This window comes from Cylas formicarius, unplaced genomic scaffold (assembly GCF_029955315.1).
Source record: "Cylas formicarius isolate icCylForm1 unplaced genomic scaffold, icCylForm1.1 PGA_scaffold_272__1_contigs__length_124999, whole genome shotgun sequence".
In the NCBI taxonomy this organism is placed as follows: domain Eukaryota; kingdom Metazoa; phylum Arthropoda; class Insecta; order Coleoptera; family Brentidae; genus Cylas; species Cylas formicarius.
The window spans coordinates 44,096-60,435 of record NW_026844304.1 but is presented as its reverse complement, the minus strand read 5'-3'; the positions used below and the strand labels follow the sequence as shown (position 1 = coordinate 60,435).

At 36.8% G+C, this 16,340-nt stretch overlaps 1 protein-coding gene across 1 annotated transcript in view; it reads right to left on the bottom strand.

Moving 5' to 3' along the window:
* The window catches only part of LOC132697642 (MOXD1 homolog 2-like), a gene marked incomplete at its 5' end in the record, with an annotated part of 49,392 nt that overhangs the window by 15,065 nt on the left and 17,987 nt on the right, over positions 1–16,340 (bottom strand). The window contains one exon of the mRNA XM_060663184.1: positions 10,286–10,570. Coding sequence (XP_060519167.1) covers positions 10,286–10,570 — 285 coding nt within the window. The remainder of the gene's footprint in view (positions 1–10,285; positions 10,571–16,340) is intronic.

The window sequence follows — 16,340 nt, the reverse complement described above, 5'->3', positions numbered from 1 at the left end:
ATCTGATGTTGTTGATTATTTTCCCGTTGACCTTAATCCCACACTCGATTCCGTCCAGAGCCTCTGCGTGTTGCTGAATAGATAATAATGGCAGGAACCGATAAATTGACCCAAACCCAGGTAAAAAGCAAATGATATCCAATGAAAAGGGCTTAGGTCGGGACACCTATCTGAAATATTAGATTTGGTTAAAGTTCTTTCCTTTAATCAACCTTGTGACGAATTTTTATTGATTATTAATAATATACTGCCAAAATATTGCATATTTTTTGCAATCATTTTTCTTAACTGCGAAGAGGGTTTCAGGAAATTAATCAATGAAAAATTCTGAAGAGTGACCCGTCTTGTCTAGTTTATTTTTATTATTATTATTTATTAAGATTATTTTGATTTTGATGATAGAATTAGCAAGTTGGATCTATCCAAATCTGGTCTTTTAAATTCCCGCACTTTATTTTGATAGAGCAGAGTGGATTCAAATGTTTGAAAGAAAAATTTATTCAATAATAATATTTACTTTCCCAAAGATGAAAAGACTCTCCAGTGTGGAAATGTATGTAATACTCGTTAATAAAAATATAGATTATAGGAGGAGGAAATAGGAGTATCGCAATGAGACTTCCAATTTAAACATCTCAATCTTAGACACCCTATAGTATATCTACTTGAGATAGTGTCATCTCAGATATTAAAATTATCACAATGTTTCTGATAGATTTCCTGATTAATTTTTTGAGTACCCTGCAGCACTGATTTCTGTCATTTCTACACGAAAATACCAAGGATAGATCATCCCAATACATCACAAAGAAGAGTTCAGTGCTTAAACCTGAATCTCGAGGGACACCCACTTCTATGCGTTGACTAGCTTCCCCAAGATAAAGCAAAAAATATGGAAAGGAACTTACACAACAACCTACGTGTGTGTGAAAAAAATCAAAATAGGTATTCCCAAAATTGCTTTGTTTTCTTGATATTGATTAATTCAATAAAAAAAAATATTCTGTTTGTCGGCCAATTTCGGCAATTAAATTTATTTTTAAAATATTGATTAGGAAGTAATATTCAAAACTAAGCCTTTGCTAGACCTTCCGAATTCAATACTAAACGCGATGTAGAAAGTTTCTATTCGAAATCATGGAATGTATGCGCAGAAGCACGCCAGGGACTTTCCGGGCTTTTCGGGCAATTTGCATACCGCTCCGCGGAGATTTTCGAAAAAGGGGCTGCCGATATCTTTTTTGGCGTCCCGCCCGACTCCCTTTAAAATCAAATGAAAACTCCCGTCTACGGAAAAAGTTTTGCATACGCAAAAGAAAACGGAATGCGAGCTTATAGTTTTTCCGACTTCGCCGGCGAATTTGTAAATGCAATTTCGTCCATATCGCGGAATCGGGTCCGGACCCTGGAAATATTTTCGTAAGATGTATTGTTAAACGCAAGCAAAGCAAGTGCCAAAAGAAAGGACTTGTAATCTTAATATTATTGTTATTATTATTATTCCACAGATAAGTACTTTGGACACGGCTTTCAGCAAGTGCCCAAATAGTTTTGTTTTCTGGAATCGCAGCATTGAATTCGTAGTATGGCCATCTCCTGAAACTTAAGGTACTGTTTCGGTGGTATTTGCAGCGTTTGAAGGCTCCACTGTAGTTTTAGAGGTATTTCACCAGTGGGCTCCCACAATAACCGCTTTTTCTTGGTTCCAGATTGTTTTCACTTCGGCGGCGAGTGGCATGTATCCTCGGACTCAGGTAAGGTAATGGTGTGATCTGTTGGTATGGTTCTGTTTCAGTAAATTTTGTGGGTTCCACTTTCATTAACAGGTTCTGGCGTATAGGCATAATAACACCAGTTCTTTGGGCTTTATCCTGGTGTATTACTTTAGCTGTGTTATCGTGCTTTATGAGGTATTATGTCTGATTTGGGTGGCACATTCTGCACTACAAGATGACACCTCTGTACTTGCGGTAGTTTAATGTCTTGAATGGCATGCATAAAGCCATCTATTTCCATTTCTAACCAGGCGTTGGAGGCATTCGTTTCTATTTGGTCGAGTTCAATTGTAGCGGGGTATCGTCCATGTCCACTGTCAACAGTGGTTATTTCTAGCAATGGTTGATAGTCTTTATCCGCCATATTAAGAGGAGTGAGTTTCTGATCTGCATTCGCGATGTTGCGGTGGTACGTGGATGTTGTGCTTTTTTCATAGAAGAACCGTCTCAATTCGTCAACTCGTTCTTGGTGGGCGTTGTTTAGGTGTAGTACACCTCTTGCTCCTCACTTTCTTGGTTGATAGAATCTTTCTATGGAGGTTTCGGGGTGACTGGCTCTATATTTTGTGAATTATTATTATTGTTGTTAAAGTCTTAAAAAATACAACTACTTACTGTAAAAACGTTATCCAAAATGGTTGCTTAATTTTAAATTGAGAAAAATACAACTTTCGAACATGCGTATATATTTTCATTTTAAAAAAATAAACAATTAGAACAACCCCCCCTGCCAGTCGTTTAAAAAAAAACAAAATAATTCCTGAATTTGAAATTCGCATTTTATGCTGCCAACATTCAAGTGACTATCTAAAAACAATTTCGAAGGAATTATACGGGCAGCGATGACCCCAACGTTAATCCTCGATTGATAAGTGTCGACCCTAGGGCAAAAGCTCGAGTCAAAGTGAAAAGAACGAAATCAAATCCACCACTTTTTCAAAAACCACAAATTCGCCCACGAAACCGGCGAGCGCTTTCTTTCGAATACGAAATATCCTTTATGCCACCGTAATGAGGCAGTCTTTGGATTTCGGCCCAAACAATCTAAATAAAGACTTCCCCCAAGTTGTAAATGTATTCGCAAAAAAGTCGTTTTATACGAACCGCGACGAGGAAAGGTGTCGCCCCCAAAAATGTAGATTTATATAATTTTACGCCTCTTTGTTATTCAAATTGAAGACGAGCCTAGAATTGATTTTTTTTTCGCAAAAGGGGGGTCAACGAAAGAATGGGGGACGAAAATGCGCAGTGCAAACGACTCAATTAATTGTACTGTCGGGTAAATATATGCAGGGAAGTCTTTTTTGCATTTCGTGACGTCTTTATCAAGAAAATCTGGTCTTTTTCCTCGAGATAATGTATTTAGCGAGACTTTCCCATAAGTTTTTGGTTTTAACTCTTCTGAATTCCATGTAACCAATGGTGTCCCACAAGAGGGGACGCCTGTGCCATCAACGCAATACTGAGATATCCAAGTGCTAAAAGAATAATATACCACAACACGGATTAAAACGAAAAGCATTGTTATTGTGATGGTATCCTCTAAATAGATCTGAGACATCAACAGAATATTTATCATTTTCACATTAACACCAATAAACGGGACCAAACAGTGTCTAATTACACAAAACAAGAACTTGTTACAAAGTTTTCGAAGACTGCCGAAAGAGTTCTTGTTTTCTACTTTCCAATCGACATGAATATTAGTAGGTAACCGTGCATAGTACAATAAAGTATTTTTACGGATATAAAGAATTTAGCGTGAAACGCATGAGAAATTTAATACGAGGTTCAAAAAGTAAGGCGACTTTTCAGTTTTGTCAAAAACTTTTTGTTTGTTCGTCAAAATTAATGTTGTCGCCTTCAAAATAATCCCCCGTAGACATAATATAATTGTGACAATATTTTTTTCAATCTTCGAAGCACTGAATCGTTCCAAACGTGCTTCTTTAGATGGGTTTCTTGGAGTTTTGGGAAAAGCAAACAGTCGAAGGGGGGCATATCCGGTATAGAGGCAGCTTCGGTGTTTGTTCTCCAGAAATAGGCTATTAGAATTCGGAAGGGGCTTCTTATAGACCGTTTTTCTTTTCTTGCAAAAAGCAAAAAGGCCTAAATACCATAAATCTTGATGGGTTACTACAATTTGATCAAACTTTAAACTACTCAAAAATCTAAAAAATTGTCATAGTATTAATAGCAGGATCTGCAGTTTACGTCTAGAAGATTATTCAAAATTGTAAACTATCGGTTAATGGAACGAAAACTCAAACATCGAGTAGGGAGCGACGTAGCAGAAGATCTGGAGTTTAATCGACAAGAGCCCATATTGAACTGCGTCCCAACGGAAAGAAAAAGAAGAGGTGGACCAAGGCAAACATGGATAAGAGGAGTAGAAAGAGCAATGTATAGTCACTTTTGCATTTTTGTAAAGGCTGTTACCGCTTGATTTATTTTCCATTCTGAAATAAACAAAGTCAGTTTCTACAGCTTTGGTTAGTTGACATTTAAACTAGGAGCACACATTCTTCTAACCGCTTGAAATCTAAAAAAATTTCATAGAATGCCGATAGGAATTCATTTATTAATACTGCCCGCTGACCGACAATATTTCTAGAACCTTTCAAACGCTCATCAATAATTGATCGCGCCCCCCTATTATAATGATTATGGGCGATAATTTATTAACTGCGTAATTGGCTGAATTAGATTTTGATATTATGTCGTATAAGGGAAACTTTATCTAGGTCGAGTGCATTCTGCGTTTGCCTAGTGATTCCTCTCATTATCGCACATACGTAAACGAGATCGCTTCATACCACATATAACCACCAACTTCGTCGTTAGGCCAAACAAAGAAAAGCTGAATGCTGAATCTGGGATATCCGTAAATTACGTAAATATTGATTTTCGCCTTGGAACCACCGCCGTTTCGTGCAAACGCGTGCATCTCCCTTGGTAATTGGCTTTAAATTCAGTGCTCCTATGGCAAGGAGCTAATTGGTCCCTACGGCTTAGTTCAAATAGTTGCCGATGCAACGTAATGCAAATAACCTCTTATCTATTAGCTCCTGTTTCCTCCTGTCAGTTTCCCAGTGACTGGAAGTTGGCCAGTGTTATAAAAGTATCTAAGAACAGTGACCCTAGTAAGTTTTCTCACTTCAGGCCCGTAAGTTTCCTGTCCGTTAATCGTAAGATGGTCGAGAAAGTTATGACCAAAACAGTTGAGAGATCATACAACTCGACACAGCACAACAACCGCCAAAGTATGACGGCAAATCTAGTTATCCACTCCAGATCCAGATCATTTGACACTCTTGATCGTAATATTTCTAGCAGTTCCCACCCGGATTAGTGTTTTGGAACCAATACTGTTCTCGCTTTACACCAGTGACTTCAGTCACTATCTAAACTGTCACACTGATCTCTCTATTTCACCTATATCTCTGACCTTATCTAAAGGTTGTCAGTGACATCTCCCTTAAGGGTTTTGGCACAGAAACCCTACAACAATTATAAACCAGATATTGGTTTTGTTATAAATTGTTTGATGTTTAAATTCTAATTGGCTCAGACTGGAGACTCGATTCCAGCTCCGGAGTTTGGTAAAAGGAAGCTGTGCTTATTATTAAGACAAGGAAGTTTCTTTCTGATAAATATTAAAACAGTCAGATTTAAAAGGTGCAGATTCTAACTTTAGTCTTTTTTGATTGCATAAAATCTTGTTTAAGATTTATCTACGGCATCTGTCGTCGTCAGCCTGTATCTCACAAACTGACTTTATAAGACTCATAGAAGCAAGTTGCAAACTGCTACCCTGTTTTATAAAATAGTACCTTCATAACGTCCCTCGTGTATGTCCCGAATATTCACAAAATTTAAATCATATCTAGTATAGTCAGATGTGCAGGCTATCAGATATGTTTTCCTTGTTTTCTTTGTAAATATTTACGCCGTAGTTACTATTTTGCCTATGCCTATCATTGTTATGTGCATTGTCAATCTTTTGAACTCTTTCGCTATCCTCAAAAATTCAAGCTGGATCATAAACTGTATAGGCGTAAAATAATCTAGAAAGGATGACGAAAGGCGATACCCTTAAAGTAGGACTCATGACGTAACAACTTAATGCTAACCAGCAACCAACAAATCAATATCTTCAGTATATCCAATTCTTAGTTTTTAATTGGCATCCATTTTCATTGCAAATCGATAACAATAAAGGTCTCTTCAGAAGCAGTATTATAATGTCTTGATAAGTTCATTTATTGTCTTCATTTAAACCAAAAATTCCAATGCTATTTCGGAGTTTTACAATTTTAGGAATTATGACGTCACATGCCAGTAAATTAGTCAGTCAATTTGCAATACAGAAAACAAAAAAAAACTCTAAATTTTTGCTATTTTTGAAAGAAGCAACATTTTTTCCTCGAAATTGTCCACATTCACAGTATTATGACGTCACTGAAGACTACTTTTATATTTCCCGTTTTTTCAGAAACATATAAAAGCAATCGTTTTTCCGGACGATCGACAATTACATTGAAGGTACACTTATTGGAGTTTTGTCTCTCGTTTGCGTTAATGCGTACTTTTCCCGAAGTCTATTTAGCCGAAGTTTCATTGTTAGAAACTTTGCGCTGCCGGAGCGGCAACCGGAATTTTATGGCGATGTTTAAGGTGTTGACTCTAATAGATTCATTTAATTAAACTTCCACGAAACTTTCATAATTAACTAGACTAATTTCGTTAACGCGATGCATCCCAACTTTTCCCATAAGGGTGGTTCCCCTTCTACATATATAGGAAATCTATCGCAAAGTGGTCTTATAAAACTTCCGACTGCTGAATCCTTGATAGAGGACATTTCCCAGCATAATCCCTGAAGTTTTCGGCAATCGCTGCGAGTTCAATTTAATAGTGGCTTGCCTCCTTTTTATCAATGTCAAAAATTGTAGACGTTAGCATTTTTAGAAGTGAATTTGAAGAAGTTTACGTTGTAGCTACCCCTATAGATTAAAAGAAACATCATCTCTCTATCATCGCTGATGGCATACGAGCCTCTAAACGGGGGTAATTTTAATGAAAAGACTCTTTAATAATAGAATTAAGGAACTGGATATAACTGACTCCACTTGCTGTGGATATCTTCAGAAAATAGAAGGGAATGAGAAAAATATTAGCAGAAACAGAAAAATAATGTTTCTGAACATGGATGCATATATAAGCACTTTAAATTTCAAAAATGTCAATTTTCGAATGTTATTTTTACTGTGAGATACAGATTAAATTGGTGGAAGCATATTGATGAGTTGAAAGCTGAACTGTTCGTTCTGAGGCGACTGTGAAGGTGGGAGGATTCTAATGTGATTTGCAGAGTAGTACTACACTACAAAGTAAATGTTTCGCTAGCAAAATAAAGTAAAATATCCAGAGTATGACTGCATTATATCTAACGGTCATGGCATCTAATAACGGAACTGCTGCCCCTGCGCATGAAGTTAGGGTGGACGAGACAATTTGTTAATATTGTTAATAAATGGGATGAAACTGCAGAAGCTTTTGAGTATTTCAAAAAGTTTTTCCCCGAAGTTATCAGAAGCAAAGTTTAAAGCTGGAGGTTTTGATGGTCCGCAAAACAAAGCTCAAAACTATGAAAAGTTATGGGCTACATGCGCATCTAGATAAATTTAAAAGCTATATCGACGCGTATTCAGAAGAGGGAGGAGGTCAACGTTGTCGTCAGGTCAATACAATGAAAACATGATGAGAGATTATAGTTGGGGCTTATTGAGAGAAAGTCCTTATGAGCAAAAAAAGAAAAAGCCCAAGCTTACACTTTTGAATCATTTTATTTTGTGAGTTGTTTGATAACAAAACTAATAAGCATATTTATTTGGGCGGTGTTATTTTTAATTAAACTTTAGAACCACCAAACACGAAAGCAAACTTTTTTATTTCTTTAAATTTAATAAATGTAATGTGATAACTAATAAACCGTGAAAGAGATCGACTTGAGCTAAAAGCGATGGGAAAACGGTTCTTGCTATCCCACTTCTGACTGTTCGGTCCGTTTGCCATATCAATTCGGTTCCGAAAAATCGAACGGTCATTAAATAACAAACATCATAATGTACCGCCGCCCAAAATTTCAGCTTGTTTCGCAGGCGCACAATTAGCTGATAAATAAACAATGGCCGTTCCGAAAATATTGTTAGGTCCCTAATTGGGACGTAAACAAAATAAACGATCGGAAACGTAAACAACGATGCTGAAACTAAAAACGACTCCCGCCTTTGTTTGAGCGAAAAAAAATATATATATTTGCAAAAATGTCGCCTTTTCGATTAACGATAGTCGTATATCCCCGTTTTAAGACGATTGAAACGGAGCGAAGCCGGAGAGAAACTTAATACTCAAACGGCCGCCACCCGATCGATACGCTGCGAATAAACGTTTACCCTGCAAAGGACACTTTAGGTATATATACATATATATATAATCTATTATCGGGCTGTTGCGAATTGATATTGTACACTCGGAGTTGGATATCTGTTATTATGTCGCGTCAGTTCGGATATACGACAAATATCCTGGATATAACTTTATCTCCCAGTTCCGATTTCCATAACGGATACGCCGGGCCTGTCACGTTCAAATTCCGAGCCGATAAATTATTCGTAATATGTTGTGAGTAATCGTCTTAAACCTTGGCGCAACTTAAATTCGACTTCAATTACTTAATTTCCCACTCGTTTATTCAGCATCCTCGCTCCTGAAGAAGTCTCGCACGAAACACAGGAGAAAATAGGTTCCTTCTGTACCACTCTCTTGCAGTTTCGTTTATCTCTATTTTTCCTTTCGCTCTTTTGTTACTATTTCTGTCCAAGAATATCTGAGTATATTTCTATATCCCCACAGTCGAAAGCTTTTTAAGTCAACTTTGTTCGTTGTTCATGAGTCCGTTCCGTAAAAAAGCATTGAGGTAACATCTGGTCAGTCTTATCTTAAGTTTAATGTTCCAATCCGCAAAGCATATTTGTAAATGCAGCCCTAGTATAACTTATTCTGAATCTTATTTCACCTGGGTGTTCTTCCTTATTGCAAAAATATAGCCTTTACTAGGCATTTAACCCGGTGTTCAAAAAAAGTTCACCGTCTACCCCGTTTCTTCAGATAAAGCCTCCCCTACTTATATATCTATCGGTTTTTAAAACGTCCTCCGACGTCGTCCGATTCCCAATCTCCATCAATTTCTGTCCTTCCACTCGTCTCCATTGTATTTCACTATCGATGCCCTCTCTCCAGCTCTTTCTCGGACTTCCCCTCTTCCTTCTTCCTGTAGGTGTCCAGGTGAGTATTTGTTTAGGCAGTCGCTGTTCTTCCATTCTTTGGACGTGACCGTACCACTTTAACTGTTTTGTTCTTATTTCGTCTGAAATCGTGCGGCCCACCTTCATGGTTGTGCGAATTGCTTCGTTTGGGACCTTCCTGCCGCTCTTCTCCAAAAGTCCATCTCTGTTGCCTACAGCATTCTCATGGTTCTTCCTTTAATGGCCAGACTTCACTGCTGTACGTGACTATGCTTTTAATGATCCTATTGTATATTAGGTGTTTGTTTGGTCTCGTGATTTTTTGGTCCCACAAGAAGGTGTTCAGCATAGTAATGGCCTTTCTTGTACATTCCCAGGTATTTGTAGGTTTCGCAGCTTTTGATAGCCTGACCATCCTCTAAGAGGAGGTCGCGTTATGCTCCACCGATGCACATATACTTTGTCTTTGGTAAGTTTACTTTCAACCCCCATTTATTGTATTCTTCGATCAGTTCATCATCGTAGTCTTGCGCTATTATGACTTGGTCATCTGCGAAGCTTAGGGTGTATTTGTTTGCATTGTTAAGGGGGATGCCCATATTTCTGCATTTTTGCTTCCATATCCTTAACGCTTGTTCAAGATATATCTTGGACATGATTCGTTTTTCTTCTACTTAACTTAACTTTTATTATTGGTTCCTTCATATTCTTCAACTGCATGGCTCGCTTTTTTTGCCAAATAATTTTTACAATAACTACCAACTGCACATTGTCAGGGGGTATACATTATAAAATTATCCGATCACAATTTGAACGCAAAACAATTAAAAATGTTTAAACCCGATATCCCTGTCCACGAAGTCATTCTATATTCAGTAAAAATTTTTTAAATCTTTTTGAGTGCGCCCCGTATACAAATTAAAAAACTCCACCGGCTTATGGAATTTTTCTCTCACGGAAGTATCCATACTTTGAAAGCCAATATCTCAGAAACATTAAAATACCGATATACTAAATTTTTATTAAATTCCGTTGAACTCCATTCGCCCATGTTTGTATATTTTGAGAAATGAGACGCCTTAATCGTGATGAATGAGAAACAAGGGAGGCTTATTTAATAATTCGTGTTTCTTTTACGTTTTTACTTATGCTAATTTGAATCGCGTCTAGACGTCTAAGACGGCAATTAAGCCAACTCACCCGTATCAAGTGATGTTTCCTGTTGATGGACTGCGGGATCCGAAACACCCGGCACCAGTGGAGGCTCTCGCCTGGAATCAGAGGCACCTCCACCGCTGGGTTACGCAGCTCCCATATTTTGACCGTTTCCTCTGGACTAGGAGCCTCTTGATCGGCCCTTTGAACCAGATACAGCGACTGAGCACCTCTGGAAGTGGTATCGTGGCGTGGTAGGGATTTTGGACCCACGGCGCCCCCTACCGGCTCGTCTTGGTGGAAGGCCCAGACCAAGCGCATGGTGTCGTTCTGGAACAACATTAAAGCTGTAAAATTTTGATACAATTTATAATCGAACCAATGGAACCAAATAACTAGAGGAACTGTGGTTGAGATTAATTTTAATAATAGTTTACAAAACAACTGCTGAAATTGGAGGCAAGATATTTCAAATTTATTTGTCGATGCCAGATTTTTGTCACTAATTGTGTCCATAAAAAACGACCCAATAATATGATTTCCGAAAATTACCATCATAATATTTATTCTTTGAGGATATTAGCTTCGAGTATGTACAAAACGATATTAATTGAAAATCAATGAATCACATCGATTATGAATAACCCCGGATTATTTGTTTTATGTTTGGAGCGATAATTAAAAGCATCTGGCACTTTTACTAAGAGTTTCTCAATATACAATTTGACCTAATAGTCTTCCTTTCTTTTGCTTTTCTTTTCTTTATGAACGCTGCTGATAGCTTACTTGATTTTTCAGATAAATATGCCCATAAGAGTCGAACTCAAAACTAAATAATTGTCTTGTTGAAATTTATGCAACATATCAAAATATCAAAGTTTATTTATTGCGTTACTATGGAAACCAATTCAAAGGCGACTTACACGATCGAAGCAATCCGGGAAGTAAGAAGAAGGTAGCTTTCAAAAAATTGAAACAAATGAAAACTTCTTATGATTATTTCTAAAATACAAATTTAGAAGGACACAACTACAGTGGATATCACCCGACAATAGGGTGGAAACGAAACGCAAGGTAGTAAGTACAACAAATCACACCACACTTTTGCTAACATTTTCTAGCTTCTCTATATGACTTTTATAAAAAGGGGAACAAAGCCAGCTACGATATTATATACCAAACGTATAAAGTCGTAAAAAGTCACTAAACGCTAAGCCTACTTATAGAAACTAATTTCTTGTAGCCCCTAGTCGTAGTGTTGATTACAAAAACTTCGCCTTTTTATATGTTTTATTAGCCGTAGTTAATTTTTATTCACCATCATTGGTATAAAAACCTGAGCAATTTAGTTTTAAGTTATATCTTATCATATATCTTATCAAACTGATAAATAAATTGGGAATTTAAAGGCACGCAAATCAAAGAACAATCAAAATTAATTGTTGAATTGTTAATAGAATTCTGGCATCAAACTTATCGATCAACAATGATGAATATAAAATTCAATTTTCGATCAAATAGTGGAGAATTAAAGTAAAGCCGCTCGGTTTTCGTTACGTATCCAATTTAAAAAAATTTCAGCTCGTTCGTCGTAAGCACAAGTGAATAAAATACTGCCAGACAGCACCAAGTTGAGCTTGTTATGGCAATTTACAAAGTTAAACAGGTCCAAACAACTTCGCCATCAAAATTAACCCGATTATCTCGCATCGAATTAAAAACTTTCGTAATTCCCGCTGTTAATTTAATTTCGGCCGTTGTCGTTTCAAACTTAATTTAGACGATTTGATATCGCGGGATCGGCAAAAAATTGTGATGTACGTTCAGACCACAGAATGGTAATAAATAAATTTTAGCCGATTTGCGTAAAATACAGGGCCGTATTCATTTACTCAGGCTTAAGGATAACTTAAAAACTTTAGAATTGGCATTATGGTGACTTCCTTCGCCGAAGAAGCCTCAGGCATCACCCATCCTTAAGGGAACAATATAAACAATTAATCAATTTTTGACACAGCAAAGGTGAAGTTTAATTCCAAAGCCAGTGAGACGGAGAAAACTAGTTAAAAAAAAAAAACAGTTCGTATATACGTCACCCTGGGATTTAGATTTTAGACCATTGCAGAAAAGTGTAGAGTAAACAAGTGATATTTTGGTTAGTTTACTAGTTACAAAACTTCTGGATTCCTGCAGCGTCCTGTTGACTTTTTCAGAGCTTGACTGAAACTGTACCTGCCCATAGACTGAGTGGTCGTTAAGATTGTTTGGATGTTTCGAAATTTCTTATTTTATTTTTTTATTTTTCGTCCTGCCTCTGCAATGTATTCTTAGCCGGATAAGCTTGCAATGCTGTAAAGTTCTAGTATCTGAAGCAGAGATGTTGAGGGACAAGTGGTAAATCTGGTTTTAACAATAAGAACTTGTAATACATCTCAGTAATATTTTGAATGCGAGGAAGGACCACAAATGTGGAGTAAGCAAGTACAAAGTACAAACTACAAATCAGTATGCAAACCCGTCTCAGTTAAGTTCTGAAGAAGCCAACACAAAAATTCGAAAATAAAGAAAATATACTTCTTAGAAACAACAAATGTATTTGACCTATTTTCGATCAGCGCTCGCCCCGTTGTCAAAGGTTCCCTCCCAGTCAAATGAGAAGGAAACAATCCCCCGACCCGAAAGACCCTAAAACCCAATTAGGCGGACTCGTCGTCAAATCCCCAATCAGTTTTTTACCCGAGCTTCTGGAGTCATTAACAAGATAGTTACTGTAAAACGGCGAACGCAGACACACAAAAATAAATGTTGCTTCGGTGTCGTAAATCACCAGATTGACAGGGCGGGAGGATTTGCCCTAAAAGGCGGATATGCCTGGGGGCGCCCAAGGCAATAAGAATTTCTTTAAATATTTGCCTGCGAAGTCGGGTTTAAAACGATCCTTGTTATCTGGAGACGCGACCCTTTGCGCAAACAGAGCTCTAATTGGGCGCCGAATGGCGTGCTACTTGTGACCATCGACTATTACATGGAAAACTACAAGGCGCGGGTGTCGTTTAAATCGGTGCTTTAATTTGCTGTTATAAATTAGATTAGGGAGTCAATAGGTGATGTAGGAATGATGTCTCCTGAATTAACACTGTGAAGACTACACGGGAAAAACGATCTAAGTAACTTTGGACAAGTTTTGAAATAGAACATTGTTAAGGTTTCAAAGTGTCTTGTCACTACACGCTGAATGAAACAGGATAATAAATCAACCAAAAACTAGAAAAATAAATAAAAAATATAACTAACTAATTACATAAAAAAATACGGGAAAACGATCCAAGTCCAAAACAAATATGGTTTAAATTTCCTCTTATGTTTGTTTTTTTTTTTGGAGTATTAAACTGTAATGAACGTAATAAATAATAATATTACTAATAACAACAAATATAACATAATAAATCGTTACTTCAAACAAGGAAGAATATTTTATTTTTTGTAAAAAAAATATCGGTAATTTACAATTATTCCTATGGTTATCAATACCCAAGATAATACATAAAAAATGGAACAGGATCGACATCCAAAATAAATTTTGTTCTTTTTGGAGATATGTATTAAACTGTAATTAAAGTAATAAACAATAATAAGAATAAATAAATTAAATGGAATAACAAGCTATTATTTAACATGTAAGCAAGAAGTTTCTTTTTATCGTAGAGGGTTGTTGTTTTATGGTTCCTCCAAAGACGGAAAAATATTTTACTTTTTGTCAAAAAATGATCTTCAGAATTTCTGGCAGTGGTTGGCGGAATAATATTTTCAAGAAATTCGGAAATATTGGCCTCATTGCTCTATTAGAAATGTTGATGGGTTGCTTGAGACTAGAATCTACGGGTTTACTGATAACAATATTATAATAATAATAAAGAGTATTTATTTATTCAGGAGCAGTACCAATCCCACCGTTTATCAATAAAATTGAAAATTAAGAAATCACATCACCTTAAGATTCAAAGAAGATCTATGTTATAATATTTCCAAAGATAATAATAGTCCAATATTTATTCAAATAACAAACACACAATTACAAACAACAATCACTAAATAGGTGAACTATTAAACACTCGATTAAGAATGTAAGTGTCAGTCAGTCATCATTAGCAAAATGATGTGCTGAAAGGTGCTCGGCTATTAGGTTATCAGACTTTAGGGAGTTGTTAATTACGTTTTAAAGGCCGGTCTCATCGGCGTTAAAACCACTGTCACCATTTTTTGCAAAGACCAAGCCAAACCGTTGTGAGTCAGTTATTAACACCATTTAAATTAATTGATGCAGATTCACCAACAGTTTTCCTACAAAGATAAAATTTTTCTTAAAACGTTCAATACAACTTCTGGAACACTCGAAACCTCTTGTTCCTATTCTACTTCCCATTTCACTTGTTTTTTGCTGAAGAACTGGACCACTTATAGGAACATTTTCTTGTCTTTTTTGTGTAAACCAATGTAAATGTCCCTTATTGCCGCCTACATGAGCTGATTTTCTGAGCCTTTAACAACCTCCATACACTTGACCATAGGACTAGAGAATCCCATCTTTTTTGTTTTCCAGGTAATGGAGGCAGTTGCTTTTGTTGTTTTGTTTCATACCACTAAATAGGTGAACTATTAAACACTCGATTAAGAATATCAATGTCAGCAGTCATCATTAACAAAATGATGTGCTGAAAGGTGCTCGGCTATTAGGTTATCAGACTTTGGGGAGTTTGCAATACTTCTCTATAGTCCAAAAGAATTAATGATGATATTTTGACTAATACTGTAACGGTACTGAAGCATTTGCAAAAAATCCTGATAAATCTGAAAATGTTGGAGTTTTGGTTAGTATTAGCCTGAAGTTTACGTCCATCATCTGAGTGTGCTGAAGAAGAATCAGGACCACAGTTCATTATTGATTTCATTTTATTTGCTACGAAGTAGACTTTAAGGATCCGTTTTATTCGCCACGCCAGGGGATGGGATCGTCTCCATATCCGGAACTAATCAAATTGCACCGGCATCATCAATTTACCGTAGACTAATGCCCTCTTTAATCATGCCGAAGTATTCCCGATTTTATTCGCCGCCTCCCGACCGCACCATTCGAAACGTCAGTTTATAAAGCCGTAAGTCTGGAGACTCGTCAATTTCGATCAAAGCTCGTCGAGACCCTTTAGTAATTACACGGTTTTATCTTTTAAATCTATTAAAGCGCTTTTTAAGTAACGGGAGCCCTCAATCGGATAATTATACCGTAATTAAAGCGCAATTTAATCGCCAAAATGACTTACCATAGTCGAAACCGGTCTTAAAGTGCGGGTCTAACTTTCACGCTTGTTTTCTGTTTATCTCGTTTTATTGTAACCTTCAAATAAAGTGATTAAGATAAATAAGGCAGACGTATACGTCCTTGACATGACAGAAAAGGATACGCTTCTCATTTTAAGTAACGGAATAACAATTAACAAAACCATTTTGAAAATGACAAAGGGAGTGGAAAATCGCTAACCAATATCCAGGAAACAGTAGGGAATTAGTGTAAGAGATGTGTAAAAAGTTGGGCATCAAAAACAACGCAATATATTGGGTTGTTCGGAAAGTCATTTCGTTTTTTTTGGGGAACATGAAAGACAGTTTTCGTATAATGAATAAATATTTTATTAAATTATATATTGGCCGTTCTGGTCCAACACCTTTTGCCATCTTTCTGGCAGTAACATAATTCCCCTCTCATAAAAGTTTTGGTCCTTGCTGGAAAAAAACTGGTTCAGGTGGTTTTTGACATCTTCATTTGAGGTAAAGGTTTTGCCATCCAAAAAATTTTGCAGGGACCGGTACAAATAGTAGTCGGAAGGCGCCAGATCTGGAGAACATGGTGGATGTTGCGGTACGTCCCATTCAAGCTGTAAAAGTTTTTGGCGAATGACCAAACTTGGGTGAGGTCTCGCATTATCCTGGTGGAACACTACACCCTTCCTGTTGATTAATTCGGGCCTCTTCTCTTTAAGTGAATCATTCAATTTGTCCAGTTGATGACAATAGACTTCTGAATTAATCGTTGTATTGTCCGGCA